The following is a 26,052-nucleotide window of genomic DNA, read 5'->3' as shown; positions in this document are numbered from 1 at the left end:
GAATAGTGGCAATGAATGTGGAGGGAATGTATCTGGATGTGAATTGTTAATCACAGGAGACTGATATGGGAAGATCAAAATGTGAGAAAAATCCTCAAAGGTAATTATTTGAAAGTAAAGACTAGATGAGGACAGTAGGTTCTTGAAAGAGAGATTAACATGGAGCAGGAATAAGTATCCTCTGTTGGCTGTGTAACTGTTAAAAGTCACTTCAGACTGGGTTTGGAACCTACCAAGTGAAGGCGTGGAGCAGAGGGTCCTGAGGGGCATTCCTGTTTCTAACTGATTATGTGATTTCCCCTTGTAAGCACTTTGTTTTTAGTGTGTCATTTTCTTGACTTGACTGAAGCGTTCATTCATTCTGCTACTAGTCAGGGTAGTAGCACGCCAGGCAGCTGGCTCGGTTCTGGGTGCAAGGAACACAACAATGAGCAAAGTGGTCAGAGAAGGGGTCTGGGACGGAACACAGAGGGAGGAGAGGTAATGGGGGTGTCGTGTCGAACTACACCAAGGATGATACGGCCTCAGCTTTGACTCTGGGAGAGTTTTAATGGCATATTTAGTTTCTGTGTGCAGATTGATAGTTAAGAGGGCACAGGCAAGGAGTCTGGTCAGGGGTGTTGCTATGGCGACCACTTCCCACCTGGAGAGCTGTTGGGCTCAGACCAGGATGCTGGAGCTGGTGGGAGGATTCTGCATCCGTTCTGAACGGTCGGATGTACAGCAGGAGAAAGAAATCAAGATGACTCCAAGACTTTCAGCCTATGTAACAGAAAGAATAGATGTTATATTCTAAAATAAGGAAAGACCAGGTTTGAAGGGGAAAAATCAAAATTCTATTTTGGAAGGGTTACATTGAAATTCCAGTTAGGTAATACCCCAGGGGAGATGTTAGTTGGACATTGAGGGAAGATAGCTGGAATGGAAGCTAACCACAGAAATCGTTGCCCAAAGATGTTCTTAAAGATAGAAGACTTGGGGAGATGGCCTGGGAGAAAGTGTAGAGGGGAGAAAGGCTGGGAAAGCAGTGGGCCCTGATGCAGAATTTTGGAGGTTGAGGGAGGTGAGGACAAACCAGTAGAGGAGAACCAGCCAAGCAGTGGGCCCTGATGCAGAATTTTGGAGGTTGAGGGAGGTGAAGACAAACCAGTAGAGGAGAACCAGCCGAGCAGAAATCATACACACGTGAATTACGCAGAGCCCGTTCTTGAAAATGAAAGCAATTTTTTTTCTCCTGTCCATTGATCTTTGTTTTCCTCTAGCCAGCCAGGAAATTTTTTAAACACATTCATATGTGCTCACAGTTTCATGCTGATTCTTTTTCTTTCTTTTTAACAGATAGAATGAAAAGGGGCAGCTCTAAGTGAAGGCCCACCCTGTGAGCTCAGAAGGGGTTGGCAGGGTCCTCCCAGCCTCTCTCTCCCCATCCCAAATACAAGTAAATCCTAGAAGCTCAGAAAGCTTTCACAAGTACACCTGTGAGATGCAACCTCCTGTTTCACTGTTCCGTAGGAAATTTCTAGGGATGTCAGACAAATGGGAATTCTCAATCATGATACATTTCTGATTTGTTATTGCTTCAAGGGCTCTGCAAATTTACATTTCCCTGAGTTAGAGAGACAGTAGGTAAGATACGAAAAGAATAACTTTAACAATATAAAAATTCCTTCTGCACATTTTGGCTTAAGAAGGTTATGAATTGAGGAAGTCTGTCCTGGGAAGATGACTGGATGCCAAGGCACAAAATCTCAAGGCCCGGGGCTCTGCTGTCGACTAGGAAGAAACCTTCCTCCAAGCTCCCTGTGACCAAGTACACTGTCTCTTCCGTATTAGTTATTCATTTTTTAGGTTAAATATTTGTGTGGGAAGATGAATTCATATATTTGTTTTCCTTTCTCTCTCTCCTTGTTAACACCTATGGGAATCCTATTTCATCCCTTAGCATTCTTCTTTAAATCTGTTACATAGAGATTTAACTATGTCTACCTATGGGGCTAGAGGTATTATGAGATTATGACCACTGTAATAAATATTTTAAAATGGCATTGGAATAATAATTGTAGTATAGATTGCCCTTAAAGCTGACTTCAGAATAGTTGATAATATTAATGTCATTTAGAAAATCATTCAATGGTTTTGTAATGGGTACTGTTACATAGGTGAAATTTTATAAAATTAAGCCTAATGTATCCATTCTGAAGAGTTTTAATCACACAGGCATAACAAAGCCTCCTCTGTCTTGAGATTGGAAATCATATAGATGGAGACTAAGGAGCCATCTGTGTTTAATCAGAGTGTTCATCAGACTGAGGCAGACTCCGTATGGACACTAAGTCCCTTTGGTGTCTGTTGCATCCCCCACTTAGGTCTAGCCCTAGGGAATGTCTTGGCTCTCATCTAACCATCTTCCCGACCCATGCTGAATGACCACTCCTCATCTAACCATCCTCCCGGCCCATGCTGGATGACCACTGCTCATCTAACCATCCTCCTAGCCTATGCTGGATGACCACTCCTCATCTAACCATCCTCCCGGCCCATGCTGGATGACCACTGCTCATCTAACCATCCTCCTGGCCCATGCTGGATGACCATTCTTTTTTTTTTTTATTAAATCATAACTGTATACATTGATATGATCATGGGGCATCATACACTCGCTTCATAAACCATTTGACACATTTTTATCACAGTGTTTAACATAGCCTTTCTGGCGTTATCTCAGTTACTGTGCCAAAACATTTACATTCTACATTTACCAAGTTTCGCAAATACCCCCGTAAGATGCACCACAGGTGTGATCCCACCGATCCCCCTCCCTCTACCCACCCCCCCTTCCCACTTCCCCCTATTGTTAAGTTGTAGCTGGGTTATAGCTTTCATGTGAGAGTCCCAAATTAGTTTCATAGTAGGGCTGCGTACATTGGGTACTTTTTCTTCCATTCTTGGGATACTTTACTAAGAAGAATATGTTCCAGCTCCATCCATGTAAACGTGAAAGAGGTAAAGCCTCCATCTTTCTTTAAGGCTGCATAGTATTCCATGGTATACATATACCACAATTTATTAATCCATTCGTGGATTGATGGGCACTTGGGCTTTTTCCATGACTTAGCTATTATGAATTGGGCTGCAATAAACATTCTGGTACAAATATCTTTGTTATGTTGTGATTTTTGGTCTTCTGGGTATATGCCCAGCAGAGGAATTACAGGATTGAATGGCAGATCTATTTTTAGATCTCTGAGTGTTCTCCATGAATCTTTCCAAAAGGAATGTATTAATTTGCATTCCCACCAGCAGTGCAGAAGTGTTCCCTTTTCTCCACATCCACGCCAACATCTCTGGTCTTGAGATTTTGTGATATAGGCTAGTCTCATTGGAGTTAGATGATATCTCAAAGTAGTTTTGATTTGCATTTCTCTGATGATTAAAGATGATGAGCATTTTTTCATATGTCTGAAGGCCTTGCGCCTGTCTTCTTCAGAGAAGTTTCTCTTCAAATCCCTTGCCCAGCCTGCAATGGGATCCCTTGTTTTTTTCTTGCTGATGCGTTTGAGTTCTCTGTGGATTCTGGTTATTAAACCTTTGTCAGAGATATACCCTGCAAATATCTTCTCCCATTCTGAGGGCTGTCTGCTTGCTCTGCTTACTGTGTTCTTAGCTGTGCAGAAGCTTTTGAGTTTGATCAAGTCCCAGTAGTGTATTTTTGAAGCTGCTTCAATTGCCCGGGGGGTTCTCCTCATGAAATACTCACCCAGACCAATTTCTTCAAGGGTTTTCCCTGCATTCTCCTCTAGTATTTTTATAGTTTCATGTTTTAAGTTTAAATCTTTAATCCAATGAGAGTCTATCTTAGTTAATGGTGAAAGGTGTGGGTCCAATTTCAGTCTTCTGCAGGTTGCCAGCCAGTTCACCCAGCACCATTTGTTAAATAGGGAATCTTTTCCCCACTGAATGTTTTTAATTGGCTTGTCAAAAATCAAATAGCAGTAAGTAGCTGGATTCATCTCTTGGTTCTCTATTCTGTTCCAGATATCTACTTCTCTGTTTTTGTGCCAATACCATGCTGTTTTGATCACTATCGATTTGTAGTAAAGTCTGAGGTCTGGTAGTGTGATTCCTCCTGTTTTGTTTTTATTTCTGAGTAATGTCTTGGCTATTCGAGGTTTTTTCTGATTCCATATAAAACGAAGTAATGTTTTTTCAAGATCTTTAAAATATGACAGTGGAGCTTTAATAGGGAGTGCATTGAAATTATATATTGCTTTGGGTAGTATGGACATTTTGATAATGTTGATTCTTCCCAGCCATGAGCATGGTATGTTTTTCCATTTGTTAACATTTTCAGCTATTTCTTTTCTTAGAGTTTCATAGTTCTCTTTATAGAGATCTTTCACGTCTTTTGTTAGGTAAATTCCCAAATATTTCATCTTCTTTGGCACTACTGTGAATGGGATAGAGTCCTTAACTGCTTTTTCAATTTGACTGTTGTTGGTGTATATAAAGGCTACCGATTTATGAATGTTGATTTTGTAACCTGAGACGCTGCTGTATTCCTTGATCACTTCTAGGAGTTTTGTAGTAGAGTCCCTAGTGTTTTCCAGATACACAATCATATCATCTGCGGAGAGCGAGAGTTTGATCTCTTCTGACCCTATATGGATACCCTTGATCGCCTTTTCTTCCCTAATTGTGGTGGCTAAAACTTCCATTACAATGTTGAAAAGCAATGGAGACAATGGGCAGCCTTGTCTGGTTCCTGATCTGAGTGGAAATGATTCCAATTTAACTCCATTCAATATGATATTGGCTGTGGGTTTGCTGTAGATAGCCTCTATCAGTTTAAGAAAAGTCCCTTCTAGACCAATTTTCTTGAGTGTTCTGATCATGAAGGGATGCTGGATATTATCAAAAGCTTTTTCTGCATCAATTGAGAGAATCATACGGTCTTTGTTTTTTAATTTGTTTATGTGCTGAATTACATTTATAGATTTACGTATATTGAACCAGCCTTGAGACCCTGGGATAAAACCAACTTGGTCATGATGTATAATTTGTTTGATGTGTTGCTGGATTCTGTTTGTTAGGATCTTGTTGAATATTTTTGCATCTATATTCATTAGTGATATCGGTCTATAATTTTCTTTTCTTGTTGGGTCTTTTCCTGGTTTGGGGATCAGGGTGATGTTTGCTTCATAGAACGTGTTGGGTAGTCTTCCTTCTTTTTCTACATTTTGGAACAGGTTGAGTAATATAGGTACTAATTCCTCTTTAAAGGTTTGGTAGAATTCTGACGTGAAACCATCTGGTCCCGGGCTTTTCTTTTTAGGGAGGTTTTGTATAGTTGATGCTATTTCTGAACTTGATATGGGTCTATTCAACATTTCCACTTGATTCTGGTTAAGTCTTGGAAGGTGTCGTGCTTCCAAGCATCGGTCTATTTCCTTCAGATTTTCATATTTCTGAGAATAAAGTTTCTTGTAATATTCATTAAGGATTTTTTGGATTTCTGATGAGTCTGTTGTTATTTCGTCTTTGTTGTTTCTGATTGATGATATTAGAGATTTTACTCTTTTTTTTCTGATTAAGTTGGCCAGAGGTTTATCTATTTTATTGACCTTTTCAAAAAACCAGATTTTTGATTTATTGATCTGTTGTATTATTCTTTTGTTTTCAATTTCATTTAATTCTGCTCTAATTTTTGTTATTTCTTTTCTTCTACTGGGTTTGGGGTTGGAATGTTCTTCCTTTTCCAGTTGCATGAGATGTCCCATTAAGTTGTTAACTTCCTCTCTTTCCGTTCTCTTGAGGAAGGCTTGCAGTGCTATAAATTTCCCTCTTAGAACTGCCTTTGCAGTGTCCCAGAGGTTCTGATAGTTTGTGTCTTCATTGTCATTTTGTTCCAAAAAATTGGCGATTTCTTTCTTAATCTCATCTCTGACCCAGCTATCATTCAGCATAAGGTTATTTAACTTCCATGTTTTTGTATGGGTATGCAGATTCCTGTTGTTACTCAATTCAAGTTTTATTCCATGATGGTCCGAGAAGATGCATGGAATAATTTCTATTCCTTTAAATTTACTGAGGTTAGACTTGTGACCTAAAATGTGGTCAATTTTGGAGTAAGTTCCGTGGACTGATGAGAAGTATGTGTATTCAGTTTTGTTGGGATGAAATGTTCTGTAGATGTCTGCTAAATCTAAATATTGGATGGTTAGGTTTAAATCTAAGATTTCTTTGCTCAGCTTCTTTCTGGAGGATCGATCCAACACTGCCAAGGGAGTGTTGAAATCTCCGACGATTATGGAGCTGGAGGAAATCAAGTTGCTCATGTCTGTTAGAGTTTCTCTTATAAATTGAGGTGCACTCTGGTTGGGTGCATAGATATTAATAATTGAGATCTCATCATATTGAGTATTACCCTTAACAAATATGAAGTGACCATTCTTGTCCTTCCTTACTTTTGATGGTTTAAAGCCTACTGTATCTGCAAATAAAATTGCAACACCTGCTTTTTTCTGATTACCATTTGCCTGAAATATGGATGACCATCCTTTCACCCTGAGTCTGTATTTGTCTTTTAAGTTGAGATGTGACTCTTGTATGCAACAAATATCTGGCTTGAGTTTTTGTATCCAGTCAGCTAACCTATGTCTCTTTAGAGGACAGTTTAAGCCATTCACATTGATGGAGAGTATTGATAAGTCTGGTGGAATTTGGGGTATCGAGTTTTTCAAAGGTCCAGTGGACATTTTTAATCCTTTTGCCAGTGTGGAAGTTGGAGTTTGATCTGAAGTTTCTGAGTGAGTTTACTTTTGTGGTATAGGATTGGGTTGGTCATTGTGGAGGATAGGTCTGAGAACATCCTGAAGAGCTGGTTTACTTATGGCAAATTTTTTCAACATATGAATGTCATTGAAGTATTTAATTTCTCCATCATAGATGAAACTCAGTTTAGCTGGATACAAGATCCTGGGTTGAAAGTTTTTTTGTTTTAGGAGATTAAAAGTTGATGACCAGCCTCTTCTTGCTTGAAAAGTTTCAGCAGAGAGATCTGCAGTTATTCTAATATTCTTACCTTTGTACGTTATAGTTTTCTTTCGCCGGGCTGCTTTGAGAATCTTCTCTTTCATGTTAACTTTAGTGAAGCTAATTATGATATGTCTGGGGGATGACTTATTGGGGTTGAATCGTGCTGGGGTTCTGAAGCTGTCTGCTATCTGAATTTCAGATTCTCTAGGCGTGTCTGGAAAATTTTCTTTCATAATTTCATGCAGAAGGGCCTCTGTGCCCTTGGAGGCGACTTCATCATTCTCAGAAATTCCTATAATCCTTATGTTGCTTTTTTTCGAATTATCTGAGAGTTCTCTGAGTGAGTGATCCGTTTTTGCTCTCCATTTCTCTTCCTCTTTGAGAGATTGGGAGCGTTCAAAGACTTTATCTTCAATGTCAGAAATCCTTTCTTCTGCTTGCTCCATTCTGTTACTGAGGGATTCTACTGTATTTTTCATATCTTTGAGGGCTGTAAGTTCTTGCTTCAGTGTGTCTAAGTCTTTGGTGGTTTTGTCTTTAAATTCGTTAAATTCTTGAGACAATTTTTGAATTTCTCCTCGAATTCCTAATTCCATTTTATTAATCTTGTCTGCAATCCAAATTCTGAATTCGATTTCTGACATTTCAGCCAGTTGTTTATGAATGGGATCTTCAATCACATCTGCCGTATCTTTTCTTGGGGGGGTTGATCTATTCTGGTTATTCATGTTACCAGAGTTTTTCCGCTGATTCCGCCCCATGGTTATTTTACTCCCTTTGGTTTTTCCCCTGGGGTTTTATCGAGGGCCCGTACAGTGTTGTGGCCTGAGAAACTGGGGCCCTGTCTGGTGTGGTGGAGCAAAGTGGTTCTGTCTTGCTTTCAGCTGGTTTCTGTTCGATCCTATTGCAACTTCTACTCTGGCTTGAAGTCTCAGCTGTGTGGAAAAATCAGCAATTAAGTCACCCCGCCTGCCCACCTCTGGCCCCAGTTGGAAAAGGAGAATCAAACCTTCCTACAATCGCACACCCAGGGCACCGCCTGAGAAGTCCTCAGTCTATTAGCCCAGTTCAAAAGGTCCAAATCCACTGTCTCAATTGGCACTTGTCTCGGGTGGGAGAGTTCAAGAGGTCTCTGGGAACTGGATCACAGGGGCCTGGTGACTCCTCTGACACGGCTCACCCCAGTGCAGCGTGGAGTCAGGAGGACCCACCCAGCAAACAGAGCAGTCTAGGAAGGTTGACGTCTCCTTCCCCACTTTGCCCCTCCGTCGGACCCAGTCACTGGTATCTCTGCAGATGGCTAACCCAGTTGCCTGCAGTGAACAGACACTCCAGGGGTTTGCACCTGCCTGAATCACAAGGAAGTCTGCCAGGCCCCCGCAGACTGCCACTATCTAGCAGGAGGAGATGGGGCCTGACATCTTTGAGTGTTTGATGCAGGTGATGGGAAGGAGGTGTTCACTCAGGCTTAGCCCCGTCCCTGATGGATGCTGCTAACAGAACAGAACAGAACAGAACAGAACAGACAACTTTGAGGGGTTCCGTCTCTGTTCCTGTCGAAATCGCCTACAGAAGACGGGCTGTTTTGAGTTCAAATGTCTTTGCTACTGGAGATTTGCGTTCGAACACCTCTCTGGGTCGGCCCCGCCCTGGAAGCTTCCCGGGTTTGTGAGCCGTGTTAGGAAATCCCCCGCTCACCAGTGGCCTCCTCTGGTTGCCCAGGGAGACAGGGGGTGTGGCCTCAGAATATCCAGAAGTGAGCGTTCTGCCGTTAAAGAAAAAACGGCTGTTGATCTACCTCCGGGGAACTGCTGCTCTGGTGTGGGCACTCAGGCGACCCTTTTCTCCTCTGTCCCACGCCCCAGAGTCAGCACTGAGCAGCCGCAGTTTGTGCTGGGTCCACACTCCTCAAGGGATCCCCCAAGAATCAGAACTGTTGGGGGATGGGCCCCCAGACCCCGATTGGGAGTGGGGGGGGGAAGCTAGAGTTTCATTCAGTTTTACGCAACACTACGGCCCGGGGAGGTCTCCTGCACTGCACCGCAGGGAAGTGCCGCCAATGCTTGATTTCCCCTCAGCAGAGTGCCCTCTCCTCGCTCACGTGTCCCAGAGTCAGCGCTGACCTGACGCAGCTCAGGCACTGTGCACTCCCCTCGAGAAATCACCCAAGGAGCCGAACTCCGGGGGGATAGTCCCTCAGACCCCGAGTGAGAGTAGGGGCTCTCAGCTCTCAGCGGGGAAGCTAGAGTCTTATTCAGTCTTGTGCCCCGTAATGTTGCCCGGGGAGGGTTGGTGCACTGCACCGCAGGGAAGTGCCGCCAAGGCGTGACTCCCCTTCAGCCCGGTGCCCTCTCCTCACTCGCGCGCCTCAGAGTCAATGCTGACCAGTCGCAACTCGGAGACTGTCCACTCCCCTTGAGAAATCACCCAAGGATCCGAATTCCTGGGGGACAGGCCTCTAGACCTCAGTGGGCGGGAGGGGAGCGCCGGGGATTCAGGTTTGCCGGCAAAGGATTCCCAAAGTTTTATTCAGCCCTATGTCCGGCAGGAGAACGCCACGGCACCTAGTAGGGGAGGTAGGTCCAGTTTTTAGAAGGTCTCTCCCTGGAGTGTAGTGGGAGGGCCTTTAATTTCTGCCCACTTGTTCAATTGTGGGGCTCTTGAGCTGGTCTCATGGGGGAGGGGGACTCCCGTCCGCCTGGTGGTGGATTTTGTACCTTTTGTTTGCGTCCTTGTGATCACAGCTTGCCTCAGTGGTGTTGATGTACGTTCTTCAACCTTCTCTCTTGGTGAGGCTCAAGTCCACCAGGACACCTACTAAATTCCTGTCCTTTAACTCTCCTTCTGGACGGGAGCCTCTGTTGAAAGCTGGCTTCAGTCCACCATCTTGTCTCCCTCCCCTGGATAACCATTCTTCATCTAACCATCCTCCTGGCCCACGCTGGATGACCATTCTTCATCTAACCATCCTCCTGGCCCACGCTGGATGACCACTCCTCATCTAACCATCCTCCCAGCCCACACTGGATGACCATTCCTCATCTAACCATCCTCCTGGCCCATGCTGGATGACCACTCCTCATCTAATCATCCTCCTGGCCCATGCTAGATGATCACTGCTCATCTAACCATCCTCCCGGCCCACGCTAGATGATCACTGCTCATCTAACCATCCTCCCAGCCCACACTGGATGACCACTGATCATTTAACCATCTCCTGGCCTATGCTGGGTGACCATGGCTCATCTAACCATCCTCCCAGCCCACGCTGGATGACCACTCCTTGTCTAACCATCCTCCTGGCCCATGCTGGATGACCTCTGCTCATCTAATCATCCTCCCAGCCCACACTGGATGACCATTCCTCATCTAACCATCCTCCCAGCCCACATTGGATGACCATTCTTCATCTAACCATCCTCCCGGCCCACTCTGGATGACCACTCCTTGTCTAACCATCCTCCCGGCCCACGCTGGATGACCACTCCCCATCTAACCATCCTCCCAGCCCACACTGGATGACCATTCCTCATCTAACCATCCTCCCAGCCCACACTGGATGACCATTCTTCATCTAACCATCCTCCTGACCCACACTGGATGACCATTCCTGATCTAACCATCCTCCTGGCCCACGCTGGATGACCACTGCTCCTCTAACCATCCTCATGGCCCACACTGGATGACCACTCCTCGTCTAACCATCCTCCTGGCCCACACTGGATGACCACTGCTCATCTAACCATCCTTCTGGCCCATGCTGTATGATCACTCCTCATCTAACCATCCTCCCAGCCCATGCTTGGATGGCCACTGCTGGTCTAATCATCCTCCCAGCCCATCCTGGATGACCACTCCTCGTCTAACCATCCTTCCGGCCCACGCTGGATGACTGCTCCTCACCTAATTGCCAATTTGATCTAAGAAGCATGTCCTTCTTTTCAATCCCTTTTGCAAACTCTTGGAATTAGTTTTTTACATACACTGTCCTGCAGTAACCCTGATGGGTTCTCGTTTAATTGGCTTCTAGAATTTTTGGACTACAGTGTCCTGTGAAGAGATCGAGATCTGTTACCTATGGCGGCCCTCCATGTGAGAGGTTGTGTTGTGGCCCGGCCCACTAGTAGATGAAGTTTCCTGGTGAAATTCCTGGACAGTCTTCACCCCCAGGGGATTGTGTTAGTTCTGGGAATGTGGGTTGGAAAAGGGTAAGGTGGGAGGGAAAAAAATCAATTAAATCCTACCACTCCCAGGATCAGGGAAATCTTCCTGGCTGTTACATTTCCAAGACTTTGTCTTTCACTTCTCAATAGAGAAACACAACCCTTGGGACTGATCATTCTTTCTCATACAATTGACTTTTCCTTCTTCCTAATAAACATCTCTGGAGTGGAAGGGTGGATTTTTTCCCCCTGCTTGCTCTATAACATCAGCAATGGGCAGAGAATGTTAGGTTTCAGTTTTTAGATGATGTGACCTTGATGAATACGGGGTGAAAATACTGCTGCAGCTCTGGAGGGAGAATGCTGATAAGCTTCCCAAGTCCACAAGAGACTAGGAAACAAGCCCACCTGTTATTTTGTGGAGGTTTTTTGGTGATGGTATGTGAGATTTATTTTTCTTTCAGCTTTTAAATTTCCATAGAGAAACTACTGGGCATTTTCTGCCTGGTGGCATGGAAAGGTTTTTAAATCTAAACAACACTGGGAGTACTGAAGAGTGTGCTTATTTGGCAAAGGAGGGAGCTTTGTGAGCCATCACAAGAGGACCCGGCAATGCTCCCCTGGACGGATGTGTGCTGCTTGGATGAACTGAGGCCGACCCAATCACCGCTGCCAGCAGCTGCTGGCTAATTTACTTTTCAGTATCGCACTCTGTGTGGAGTTCATTAAAAGTATGGGTACACTTAAAGGGGCACGGCAACTAGAGGAATTAGTGAAGGTTGGGGGTGCAGCCAAGTGATTTATGTTTAAAGGCAGGGATGGTTTGCAAAGCAGGAAAGGCCAGATCCGTCCTTACATCTGGCTGCGTTCATGTCCTTGCCTTCTACTCTCCCAGCTCGGCCCACATCACGCATGTTTGCGGGGCTCAGGCATGCCGTGGTGCTCATGTCCCACGTCTCCCTGTTCTAATCCAGTCTGTATTCCCATCCAATATGGGGGTCGAACATTTTGTAATGCAAAGTGCTTTCATACACACCATTTAATTTCATGTGTAAGAAACATCCTCAGCTCTCTCCTGCCTTGTGGTACAAGTGTAAACACTTGAGCCTACAGACCTCTGAGGATGCTGGGTTAGGTGCACAGCGTCCTCAGCTACCCCTCCATGGCCCTTCTGTTGCAGGTGAATCCCCCTCTTCTCTGCACTGGGCCTGTGCCCTCCTGACCCTGTGTCCCTGTCCTTGATGGTCTCTGCCACTTAACTGCTTTCTTACCTCTTCCTAATATCTACACTTCTCAGAATTTTTTTCTTTGATTAGGTAAACACTCTTCATACTTTAATAAGATGGATTTTAGGACTGCCAAGATTTCCAGAAGTCTAGAATCAATCCATTTGCTGGGAACCTTACTCTCCCAGGAACTTTGCTAAGAACTTCCACATATGTGTTCTATTTGCACCACTTAACAGCCCTTCAAGGTAGATGTTATCCTCTTCAGTGTCCAGGTGAGGAAACAAAGGTTCAGACAGTAATCAGCTCAGATCCATGCAGCTCCTGAAAGGCAGAGTCCAAGGTTAAGCACAAATGTCCTTCCTCCTAGTCCAGGGTTCCTTTTGCTGTTTCCAGGTACTACAGCTGTTACCTGGTGACTGTGGTTGTTTTTAGTGGCTGGTTGCTCACTATTGTTTTTAATTCATCCTATTATGCCAATTTAGATGGTTAGATAGGGCAATCTTTATTTCCCTGATGCTTTCCAGTGTTTATTCCAGGGCTCCGGGCATAAAGAACACTCAACAAATGGAAGTTAACTTAATTTATTTGTCAGAATACACAGATCTTTGCCTTTGACACATTTTGCTGTTATTTCTGGGAGACATTTCAGTCCTTCTGATGTGAGTCCATTGAGTGGCTTCTGTTCACAGCCATCACAGGGGACAAATACCTGGCATGGGGTAGAAGCGGTTTGCATGCGTGGTGATCATGTCACCAGCAAAACCAGGCCAGCCAGTCCCTCAGTACCCTTCTGGCATCTTCCGAAACTGCGCTGTGACCTGGCACCACAGAAATTTGTGGTGTGTAGACCATCCCACGTCCTTTGAGATGCTTCTCTCCGGTGGCCCTGGGCAATTCTATGCACCCATTTCACAATGTTAATTAGGAAGCTTAGTTGTCACTGCTGTGGATAAAAGGACTATCCATGTGGTTAGGATGCCAGTGTTACACCACGCCTAGTGTGGAATGCCCGTCTACAGTGCACCTGGCCTGGTCTTCTCGGCTCCCCAGGCATTTGAATCATGTAAACTGATGGTTACACCAGGAATATGGGAAGTTTGACCCTGGACTGGCACAGGCTTGTTAGTTGTTTTCTCTGGGTATAGACACAGAGTTGTAAATGAACAGATGAGACAGCTAGTTAGTGTTTCTATGCTGCCTCTCTTGACAATTGTTACTTATTAAAACTTTTTACATGTCACCGATGGGGAAATGGTCACATGTTACTGTACTCAGTTGAAAATCAGGCAGTTAAGGCCCTCAAAAGGTGAGACAAGGAAGTCCGCTCAGGACTGGAATTCGACATGACTTTTCCAGTGTCTTCCTCCTCCCTGAGAGCAAGAAAAGGCATCCATGGGCCAAAGAGAGGCACAGCTTCCCACAGGGCAGGTGTGGCCTCAGGGTGCACCAGGCAGAGAGCAGGTGACAGGCCCCTGTGAGCAGCTGGCTGGACAGAATGCAGAGTGTGGCCATCAGGAGCGGCATCACGGCAGCGTGCCTGGGCCTGGGTCCCAGTCCTGTCCCTTCCCAGCTGTGTGATCTTGGAAGCTGACTTGACCTCCACGCGTTGTGCTGTGCTTATCCAAGTTGGAGATTAGAATGTGTTTACCTGGCAGGGCTGCCGTGAGCACAAAATGAGATAATCTATGAGTAAGTGGACCAACATGTAGCACTCAGGAAATGCTATAAAAGTGTTGAGGTTACGTAACAACAACAGTGGGAATCAAAACCCCAAACCTTCCCTCGCGTGGCTCTGGTGAGCTTCATGGAAGGGAAGGCTTCTTTCTTAACATACCCACGTATTCCCCTCCCAGCGACGTAGAAGGTCTGAAAATTTTATGTTGGAAACAAATACATCTTAATTAAAGTATGAAACATTCCTGCCATAATCCCCATAACCCAAACCCTAGAGCTCTTTGGAGGCCACAAAAGTCTGACTTTTATCCCAGGGTGGAGAGAAGAGAAAAAATGAGAGGTTGGAGAATCCCTACAGAAAGCCAGCGGCAGGCGAGGAGGCAGACTCTACCTACGGATGGGCATTTAAAGTGAGCTGATGTATCACCCTCTTCTCATTTTCCAGCGACCACCCCACTACCAAAGCGGAAAGGCCACTTTTCCCGGTGCCCCAGGCAGTACAAGCATTATTGTATCAAAGGGAGATGCCGCTTCGTGGTGGCCGAGCAGACGCCCTCCTGCGTGTAAGTGGGGCTCCCTGCCAGCAAGCAGAGGGGGTGTGGAGTCTCACGCCGGGGTGTGGAGGGGCTGGGCAGTCTGACCACCGTGCCATCTGTCCAGAGGCAGTTCCGCCCGGCCCTGCACCCAGTGTGCATTTAGGGGCTGTTCAGCAGCCACTTATGGAGAGACTGACGCAAACTTTCCTCCTGAAATATGAGCATGTGAGAATCCAGGTCCACGTCCAGACTGGGCTGTGTCCTCTGCTTCTCTGCACAAACAGAACTGACTTTGTCCAGCACTAAGGATGCATTTTGGCTCAGATGGTCTCTGGGTGGTTTGAGTAGAAATGAATGCTTCTGGCCAGTGTTAGGTGGTTGGTAATTAGTGTAAAGAAGAAGATACTCCTGCTGGATCAATAGCCAGTTTTATTTATAAATGGAGGTTAGCAAAGCCTGCTCACTACTGTAAGGAACTGGGATAAAATTTCTCTTTCCAATTTTTTGTAGTTAAGAGTCCAAGTTTAATTTTACTCAGGTGCACTCAAGGCTTTTTGCACCTTTGTAATATGTATATATCTTTTTTCCCCTAAAGATAGGTTATCTCTGAAGTGCCATCTGGTACTTGTACTCAGAGAAAAGAAAGATGATTCTTTAAGTACAATTTTGAGCTGAAGTTCACAGAATGTTTATGTTCTTCTGAACACTTCCCCAGTACACATTTTTTTTGTAAGTATCTCAGAGCAGTGATTCCAAACTCTGTGGAAAATTTAAGTCATGAGCTTTTTTGAAATTTAATTATAATTAATTTTAGAAAGCAATATGCATGGATAATACTAAGAGCAGGATAAAAATTGCTAACGCAAGATAATAGGGAAAAGTGCATGTGTAGGAATGGAGAACAGAACAGCTTTTTAAAAAAAATTTATTTAATTGCTCACTGGGTTGGGAATTTACACAGATGATGCCAACCAAATGTATGCACATTTTAGGAAAGAAAGTAACTGCATTAAATCTGTAATACTCAAGTCATGTTTGACTTCTGCAATTACAAGAGGAGCTCAGTGATTTTGTTCATCTTTTGTTTTCAGTAGCTATTATTAAAATTTGAATAGTTTTTTTCTTCTCTTAAAATGTGTACACTTTTGAGAAGCACTCTCTGTATTAAGTTTTGAAAGTGTTAATGCTCTTTAACCCAGTAGCACATTTTTCTGATTGGTCCCTCTGTGGGCAGACGTACTGCCGTCTAAGGTGAAAACCGCGGTGGGGAATCCATCTGCCTCGCACCGGCTTGTCTCCCTCAGTTTGAAGTTAAAACTGTTTTCGTGGCTCCCACAGTGCTTCTGATCTTGCCTTAACTTTTTAACTCTGTCTCTCACCATCTTCCCGAATGTTCCTTTGAAATCCTACTTTCCCGCTCATGTGCTCCCTTTGCACAGCGGGAGGCTCCTTCTCACTGGTGGTGGGAGACGCACCTGCAGCCAGCTCCCCCGACCTGTCCCGCGCCTCCCTCCGCCCCGGTGCACACCCAGCCTGAGTGACAGGTCCCTTTCCTGGTATCAGGTCACACTTCTGTGAAAACTGTGACCCGCTGGAGCACAACTATTGGTCTCTTGGAATGTGCCCTCTGTGACCGTGAGCTCCTAGAGAACACAGCTGGTGGCTTATCTGTGTTTGTGTCCACGGCCAGACAGCCCCCGAGTCCACTAGGTGTGTAGGAAATGACCGGGGGATGCTCAGTCGGTGCTCCTATGACAGTCCAGTTAAATATGCCATTACGCGTTTCCAAGCCAAGGCCTCCCTCAGCACCAGGGGCAGTTTCTTAGTAGTGGAATGATACAAAAAAAATGACAGGCAGGTGATATGGAAAATAGGGCATAGATTTTTAAGTCAGATAGAAATAAGGTAAAATTTCTTTACACCAATTATATGTAAGCAGTGTCAATGGTGAGTCATTTGATTTTCCCAAGCCTCAGTTCTATCGTCTATAAAAGGGAATAACAATATGTTCTTCTCAAGTGTTAAAGAGTAAGCAAAATAATAAATACTAAACCACTTATGGTACCAGGCACGGAGTAAGTGTTCCATAATTGCACTATTGGTATGATGGTAGATATTTAGGCTGGGACTGAGCTTGCAGGTGGCTCAGTGTAGCACAGATTCACGCAAAAATGTCTTGTCAGTGGTGACAATGCTATCTTGTGAAACCAGAAATGTCTCCTTTTGCTTGAGATCATAGGACTCTGTGGACTCTTGTTTTCACGTGAAAAATGAGTTGTTTCAAATAATTCGAATCCCCTATTAGTCTCCTCAGTATTTTCTTGAAATAAAGATAATTTTTTTCAGATACATAATTTTATTTGTATATGCAGAAATTTCATTTAGCTGCTCTTAAGAGTGTGAATTTGCGGGCCAGACCTCCTGCATTTAAATCCAGGCCCCATTCCCGAAGCTTCTTTATGCCTCAGAGGTTGTTATAACAATCTGGTTAATGCTTATAAATCTCCCAGAACAGTGTCTGGTAGTTGTTTTGTAACAGCGATCCCAAAGCCTGATTTGGGAGTGCCCTCAAGGCTCATGAACACCTTTAAAAATTAAGTTTTATTTTATATGATGTTTATGTAATAAAACCCATTTATTCACCATTTAATAAACAATTATAGACTTTTGCTTCCTCTGCCTCTCCCTCTCTAACATGGGAGATACATCCACTGAAAAGGACCATCAGCTGGGCAGCGCCTGTGGCTCAAGGAGTAGGCACCGGCCCCATATACTAGAGGTGGCGGGTTCAAACCCAGCCCTGGCCAAAAACTGCAAAAAAAACAAAACAAAACAAACAAACAAAAAAAAAAACAAGAAAGAAAAAATTGGCTGATATATCGCTGGCTGCTGAAAAGTAAAATAACATGTGAGCCACTATTACCAGCAACGCTAAGGTCTGACCTTCTAGCGTGACCTCACTGGGTACCGCTTGCAGGAAGGACTGTTTGCTGAGGAATTCAATTAGAGCATGGCTAAACTACTGAACCCAGAGCTCATAATTAGAAAAACACTCTAAAACAGCAGCACATAATTGCTGTGCATTTTATAGGTAAAGCTATTGTTTAAAAATGCCATACTTAGTATATTTTTAAAGAAATATTTAAGCTAATTGGAAGAGACCACATTTGCACGATTTAATCATGACCTTAGAAACACTCATAAAAACATCTCTCTCCACTATGTGCAATTAAAAGTGATCCTCTCCCCACCTGGGATTCAGTCTTATGTGCACAGATTTTTGATATTTCAAGATATTTGTAAGCTCTCTTCCTGTTACTTTGACCTTAGAATGAAGAAACTAGCTCTCTGTGGGAAGCTGCTGGCTCTTGGTCCTGGGGTCCTTTTACAGTAAGGGGGTTTGGGTGTCTTTTCCCCTTTGTGTGCACTGGGCCTCCCTTCCTTGATAGCTGTTACCCAGTGTGTTTTTTGGTTTGGTTTTTGAAGTGTTGTATCAGCTTCAGTATCAGCATTAAGGGATCTCCTTCCTGTAGAAATACAGGCTTTGTGGGAATTCTTTGCCTGGCTCTGTCAAGCATAAACTATAAAAAAGCCCAGCAATAAGTCCCTTCTTAAGGAAAAACAGGGCTGCGCAGAAATCTTCTCAAGAAGCAGAATGTAATTTTTTGGCATTTCAGCAATTATGTATATGATTAGTACCTCCTTGTGTTTTGAATCCAGAAGTCTGCGGAGAATAAAGGAAAAATATTTATTAATGCCAAGGTAATAATATTAAATAGATAATGTGGGTTAAAATGTCAACAAACTTTTATATACCTTTTAAACTTCTGACACAATGCAGAGAATTCTGTAGTTGTCCTCAAGTCACTAGGTCACCAGCTGGGGCTCAGGCAAGCTCCAGCTTGGTCAAGTGAATCTGTGACTGGGACCTTCAGAGTCTGGACATGTGCTGAGCTGAGCTGTGTACTCAGACGGTACCGGTAGTGTGTGGAGAGAGTGAGGGACAGGACGGCTTTGCTGGGAGAGCACACGGCTTGCTAGCCATGCTACTTGAAGAGGGTCACGGGAGAAAGAGAAGCGTTGAAGCAATGCTAAGCAGACCTGCAAAGGGGGCTTTAGGAATCCGATAATGGGAGGGAGAGAACAAGATCTACTGTGTTTGGGGGAGGTCCATGAATAGAAGGGTAACAGCAGGGTATTACCTAATATGGGCCCCCCACCCTCTACCCCTGTACCCCCTCTCCAAGTGGTAAAGCTGGAACCTAGGGGAAGAAGTTACAGAAAGAGAGATCCTGCAGAAATAACACAGAACTTTCTAGATATTGGGCCCTGGGTTATGAACTTCCACACGCATTGCCGCATTTAATCATATAAAACAATGTAATTTTTATGTAATTTAGAAGAGCTCTTGGCCACATCCAAACTGTTTGCATTATCCTACCAAGCAATGGGAAGTTCTGGAGATATTTAAATACCTGGTTGTGGAGGTCTTTATGCCCTGGGGATGCTGTGGAGGGAATTTTAGCAGCTCCTCCCTTTTAAAGTCAGGGTCTAAAATTTTAAAATAAATTTTATGAAATTGTCATCATTCTTGTGTATTTATTTATATCAATGTCCAAGTGACAACAAGTTTTCAGTGAAGAAAGTGAAATTCCTCATAAATAAAGTGGTGAACAGCTTTTAAAAAACAAAGTGTGTTCCATATTAATTTCAAGTAAGGAAAACAATGTTAATTTCTTCAAAAATGAAGTAGTGATTCTTAAAAGTCTTTTTTTTTTTTTAATTTATTGCCCTGTTCTTGTCTTATTTTTCTAGCTGTGATGACGGCTACACGGGGGCCAGGTGTGAGAGAGTGGACTTGTTCTACCTGAGAGGGGACAGAGCACAGATTTTGGTGATTTGTTTGATAGCCGTTATGGTAGTTTTTATCATTTTGGTGGTTGGTGTCTGCATGTGCTGTCAGTAAGTATTTTGAAACTTAATTTTAAGTGAATCTGAGAAATCGGCCCTTGCTCATTTCTTGTTTTCCTTTGTTCTTTTTTCCTTAGTATCTACACTTTCTCTTTTGCTTTGATTTAAATAAATCTACTTTTTGAGGTTTGGCTTCATTGATATTGAAGTATTTATAATACAACACATAACACATGACTTTTTATTCTACTGAACACAATTCTTATAATTTAAAGCAGAATTTGTAAAAATCTAGTTCTAAAACGGTAATTGTTTAGTTCTAAGGTCAATTGCATTTTGTGTTTGTAATAGGCCAGACAAGACTTTGGTTTCCTAAAACTGTACTATGACATAATAATGTTCAAGGACAGAAACAAACAAAAACGTTTTTTTTGGCTTGGTCACACTGAAATAATAAATTTTGGAGCAAATCACGATTATGCTGTTTGTCCTGTGTTTAGTTTTCATTATATAAACCAACTTTGGAAATCAAAAAACACCTCGTGTTTTTCTGAGGCGGAGAGTCTTGGCACAGTTCCCACTAAGTTAGTTTCTTTTGAAAACCTGCCACATTTTTTTTTTTTAATGTGATTCCCAATTTTTTTTTTTTTTTTTTTTTGCCAGAGCAGGACTACCACTTGGTATGCTAAAGGAAAAGCTGGTCCAGCTTCCTAAACTCTGGCATCTACTTCTGCCCCTGCTATACACCCAAAGAAGGTTTCTTTTGATGCCTTTTTTTTTTTTTTTTAACAGGTGATGTTAGGGAGAAAAACACCAGCACAGAGGGACTCTTTAATTTTTGTCTCATCTCTGCCATTATGTATCTTTGAGACCTTGAACATGCTTCTTAACATCTTTAAATTTTGATTTTATTGTTTTTGAAACAAGAGTATTAAACCTAATAATCTGTAGGATTCCTTGTAGCTAGAAAATGGAAAGATATTTTTGATTTTACCTACTTTGTGATAGGAAGGAACATTTATAATGCCAGCTTTGGGTCAGAAAATCAGTTGGACAAAGCTGGGCAATGAGCTTCATTGTTACATTCACTTTGAATTGCACTTTAAGAAAACGGCTGCCCTCCAGAAGATCTAAGACATTCTTAGTTACTGCATCTGGAAGCTGACTTAACGCGCCCCGCGGCTGCCATCCCATTCTTGGGCTTCCAAGGCCTGTTTCCGACGTGCACCCTGCCCTGCTCCCACACTAGATGGTTCTCAGCAGTCTTCTTGCAAAACAGCCTGGGCTGAAACACTTTCTTGCTCTAACTAAGCTCCGTCAGTGATCAGGTGTCCTGTTCATTCTATTTAGATGACTAAATTCTACCCACACTGCTGATTATTATAGCTGTTATGTGAGCCTAGAGAAAGAGATGGATTAAAAGGGAACCCAAATATTTAAGGAAAAAAGAACCTATGCATGCGTACCAGTCTAGGAATAAAATTATAGACTTTCTTGACAAATACTTTTGTGTTCACATGAACAGGCCCATACTAATTTTTAAACCATTATTTTCTAAGTCCTCTTCGGAAACGTCGTAAAAGAAGGAAGAAGGAAGAAGAAATGGAAACTCTGGGTAAAGATATACCTCCTGTAAATGAAGATATTCAAGAGACTAATATTGCTTAATGGTAAGTGGGGGAAACTTGGTAGATGAGAAACTATTCAGGCGACTTTTAACTGGTGAGACGGGTCTTAATTGTACCCAATAAATCATTGATTAGAATTTGATTATGCTCAAAAACACCTAAAAGTAAATTGGTTTTTCACAGAATGTAAAGCCAGAAAAAAGACTTGCTCATAACTTTCTTCTGCGTGTTACCACAGAGATGGGCATTGTGGTTCTATGTGGTTGTGGTGGTTACCTTATATATAATCTTTTCATCCTTATTTTTGGGCACAGGGATTTTAGCTGACATCTCACATTGCTAGAAAATCACAATAGCAATGGTTTTAATAATAACTTCATTTCTTTGGCATTTACCATATGCCAAGCACTGTTCTGAGCTCTTTAAATGCTGTTATCAGTTCGGATCCTGGCAGGGACCACAAATCCTCTCAGATGGTGCAATGAAGTGATTTTGATGAGTTTGGATATTTAAAGGAACCCACAAAAGATGTTGAGGGTCCCCGAGTCTAGTGAGGAGCTGCTCCCCTTCCTATGCTTGGAAGGGCCGGGGTATCACCTGGGCACTCAGAGGAGCCCTGGAGGAGGGGAGAGAGGTCCCTCCTGGTGAGAGGGAATAGCCACTGTGGAGCCCATCTGAGGATGGAGGGAGGAAGAGGGGAAAACACCCCAAACCCTCTCTCTTCCTGCCTTCCCGTCTTCAGTAGGTGGAGCCCTGGGGATGGAACATTCAGCGAATAGCCCCCTAGAGACAGAGCAGGGCAGGAAAAAGTTTCAAGGGTTCCCACGGGGCTTAACTCCTGGCACAGTGGAGCAGGGTAGTTTTGGTTATAATGACAACAAACCCAACTCAAACTGCCTTAAAACCAAGGCAGTGTGTGGGCAGCCAGAACGGCAGTCCAGAGGCAAGGTGGGTTCCCCCTCTGCAGAGATGGGAGGCTGACACTCAGGGGCCAGGTCCTTTCTCTCTGCTCACTGCTCCAAGAGCTGGCTGCATCCTGGGCAGTTTCTCTTAAGTCGTAGGAGAGGCCAGGAGCAGTCAGTTTCTCGTTTGCACACCCAGCATGACAGAGCAGTGACTTTCCCAGTGCTCTCAGCAGCACAGAGCATCCCCTTCCCCAGAAGATCCCCACAGCTTCCTGGGGTAGCACAGATGTCTGCTCATGGAGAAAACGTCCTGCTCTGCTCACTGATCACGGGGACGGCACTATGGCCTGCAGACCAGAATGCTGGCTCTGGAATTACTACCACTGTCCTTCCATAGTAGATGTTCTTTCAGTGACCTGCTGTTACTTTCTCCCCTCCCACAGGCTACCAAAGTCCCTCCAGGTGGGTGGCAGCCGGCTGAGTGCCTTGCTCATTCGAAAGTGGACAGACCTGTCTCAGGAAAACAGCTAGCAGAAATGAAGTTTAAACATTGGATTAATATTTACTTTTTATTTGTAACTTTAGTTTGTGTTGGTATTGTTTGTAATAATAATAATATTAATTTTATTATTGTATAGTAATAAAAAACCCCGTTGAGGTAACAACAGTGAGAAGGGGAATTTCGGTGAAGTTCCACAGAAGTTTTATCACCAGGATAACTAGTCAAACAGAAAAAAAAAAATGTCAAAACAAGTTTAGGTCTTTGGAATTGAATTATTAATAAAACTACCATTTAGCAAACCTTTGCCATGTACTGAGAGTTCAAAATATGTTATTTCTCTTACTCCTTCCAACAACTAGTGGGATTCATATTGTGTTTCTCGTTTCTTGGGTCCAGAAACAGGGACAAAGAAATAAAATAACTGAATCCAGATTTAAGAGAGTTGGACATTGGTGGGCCTGGAATTAGAACCAAGATTTATCCAAATCAAAGTCTGTGCTCTTAGCCATCAATTTTTGTTAATCTGAGTTAGTGCAACCTAATTCCATAATATAATCCAAGCTCTTCAGCTGAACTGTGTTTTGCTGTGATTCTGAGAAGTCTAGGTCATTTTCCTGCAGGAGCAGAGAACAGAGTCAGGTCTGATGTTTCTATCAGCATCATGCTTTCTGTAGAACTGATTTTTTTTATTATTTTTTTTGAGACAGAGTCTCACCTTGTCACCTTGGTTAGAGTGCCATGGCATCATAGCTCACAGCAACCTGAAACTCTTGGGTTCAAGTGATCCTCCTGCCTCAGCCTCCCGAGTAGCTGGGACTACAGGTGTCCACCACAATGCCTGGCTATTTTTTCTATTTTTAGTAGAGATGGGGCCTCACTCTTGCTCAGGCTGTTCTTGAACTCATAAACTCAGGCAATCCACCCACCTCGGTCTCCCAGAGTGCTGGGATTACAGGCGTGAGCCACCGTGCCAGGCCAAGACTCGTTTGTATTCTTCTTAACAACAGCGTACCCGATTGTTCGCAGGTAAATTTTGGCACAGTGAAATCACAACCACAGCATCTGGCACTTGAGACCTTCTACCAGATGCCTCTTCACCCTGTGGCTTATTTAATCAAGATGGCCTTAAACCTGAGAAAGGGACAGTCTACATTTAGCTGATATTCCATGGAACAACTTTCTACATTGATTGACTGTGTAACTTACAAAAATAAATGCAATATGTTCTTAAATTGCAGCACTTGGTGCCTATCAGCCAAACAGCTTCTTTTTCGGAATCTTCGTAAACTTTCATTTTCAGTGTAGGTTCCATAAGCCAAAGTGAAGAGGAAAATTAAGACAAAAGCTGAAATTTTATATCTTCTTCTAACATTCGTAATGTTGTAAGGGAGGCAGGGGCTGTTCTTACATGTAATACAGAAATAGCTCCCTTACCTAGTAATGTAAAAGTTACCTTAAAAAATGGACAATTTTCAAACTCTGTTTTTCCCTGGACTTAACGACCATCCATGAAAAAGCTTCATGTCTGAGTCGAGCTGTACATACCTTCTTTTCAAAAGTCTCCTTCAGACTCCCGCCTGCCCTTTCTCTTCCTCAGTCTTCTTTAATACAAAAGGGCTTAGAACAAATGTCTCTCGAAGCTTTTAAAAACACAAAGCAGTGATATAAATGTTTCTTCCTTCCTGAACTGAAGTTGGCTGAGCAGTGGAATCTCTCAAGAAGTTTAGACCTGGGAGCTTTGTTTAGATCCTAAAATGTTAACCATGGCTTTTGATATTTGATAGATCTGATATCAAGAAACAATTTCAAGGATTTTCATAATTTAAAAAAACGTATTTTATAATTGTTTTACACATGCTAAGTGACTTTGTTATGTAAGCTATCAATATTTTCATGTAATAAAAAATTTATTTTTAAAATAAAGTAAACGTGTTTTTACTTGGGAATTTTCTGTTGGTACCATGAATTATTAATAAAAATAAACTTGAAGACTATTGCTTTTAAACATTTTATACTTTACAGAATGTATCCGTAATGTCTTTGACCATGTTTTTTCTTTAGAAACTAAACTGTTTGCAAGTGTAGTGGACACCTCCAGCACTGTCCATCTAAGACCCTGGCCACGTTGTCGAACCCCACCTTCAGCTGCATTTGGTCAGACTGAGAGGGGGCACTTAGTAAGGTTGTACTAACTGAAGTCATTCCCCAGAAAATTGGAAACTTGAACTGAAGTCAGTCTTCTGTGGGTTCTTAGGGTATAAGAACGTGCATTTTAAGCTACTGGTAGTTATATTTTACTTCATGTGGACCAGAACAACAGAAGAAGCTGGCCGGCAGGTAGAGAGGCTTTTAGCACATGTTGAGTAAAACACAGAGATGAGACAGCATTTCCGAGGGTGTGAACCGCACTTACATGCATTCTCAAAGTTTACCCTCATTCCTACTGACAGGCTCTCCGAGACTTGTTAGTGCCCTTGTAATACTGTAGCAGCCTGTATAGCCCATGGCTAGGAGGAGAGAGAGTTATAAGAAATACCTGTATAGCTCAATAATGGAACACTTGGTGGAAAGGGCATGGAGAGGGATTTAGCTCTCCTAACAAACATGAGAGCTCGTGAGATGAGAGCAGTGGTGAATCGGCAGTCTCTACACCTGTGGTGTTGAGAGGCAGGAGATCAGCCTTATATTAGGCTGGAGGAGAAGACAGTTGGGAGCGTGAGCATTCTACCATGGACTTGCTTACTCTGACGCTGTCTCCTCTCTCGCCTGCAGAACGCCAGCACAGCGTCTCTCTGCTGAAGATCACCAAGCTCTGCTAAAGACTAAGATCTATCTTTCTAAGAAGACTGCTTTACTCTCTCTAAGATACTCACTCTCTCTCTGTTCAGCTGAAGTAAATAGCCCTCAGGCACCTAAGAGCAATTGTTCCCGAGCAAGGTAGTTTAGCAGTCCTTGTCCGGAACCTAGTTAAGCCAGGGCTATAGACCAACCAGTCCTGGGCCCTGATGAGTGACATCCACAAATGGACCCTGACATAATACTTTTCTCCTTTGGCTTAAATGAGTTCTATTTGGGTTTCAGTCTTTCAGTAACCTGCAGCCAAGATCCTGATCAACTCAAGGCAGCCTGAGATTTCGGACAATAGTTTGTTAAGTTGGAAATGACGTCCTCTGTGAAATAAAATTCAATCAGTCTATTGTTTTCAAATAAGTTTCTTTTATTGTATTACACGAACTTGTCTAGACTAACATCTCGTTTTCACCATATAGCCATTCATGAGGGCACGGAGGTGAGGCAGAGCACAGCAAGCATTGATTGGGCACCATTGTATTTCAGGTACCGTGTTCCCCACTGTGACCAACCCAGGAATTGCATGGGGCATAAGAAGCTTAGAGTTTAGTGAGGAAACAGCCACTCGCTGATGGTTTCAATACAGTTTAGTGCTCTGGGTGAAGCTGAGGAAACTTCG

The 26,052-nt window shown here is 43.3% G+C and overlaps 1 protein-coding gene across 1 annotated transcript in view; it reads left to right on the top strand.

Moving 5' to 3' along the window:
• The window catches only part of BTC (betacellulin), a 58,424-nt gene extending 33,895 nt beyond the window's left edge, over nucleotides 1-24,529 (top strand). Inside the window, exons 3-6 of the mRNA XM_053583221.1 lie at nucleotides 14,547-14,664; nucleotides 19,453-19,599; nucleotides 21,108-21,218; nucleotides 22,525-24,529. Of these exons, the coding sequence (XP_053439196.1) occupies nucleotides 14,547-14,664; nucleotides 19,453-19,599; nucleotides 21,108-21,216 (374 nt within the window). The 3' untranslated portion in view covers nucleotides 21,217-21,218; nucleotides 22,525-24,529. The remainder of the gene's footprint in view (nucleotides 1-14,546; nucleotides 14,665-19,452; nucleotides 19,600-21,107; nucleotides 21,219-22,524) is intronic.
• The last annotated feature ends 1,523 nt before the right edge of the window (nucleotides 24,530-26,052 follow it).

Source organism: Nycticebus coucang, chromosome 1 (genome assembly GCF_027406575.1).
Source record: "Nycticebus coucang isolate mNycCou1 chromosome 1, mNycCou1.pri, whole genome shotgun sequence".
Taxonomy (NCBI): Eukaryota; Metazoa; Chordata; class Mammalia; order Primates; family Lorisidae; genus Nycticebus; species Nycticebus coucang.
This window is presented reverse-complemented; position numbering and strand designations above follow the sequence as displayed.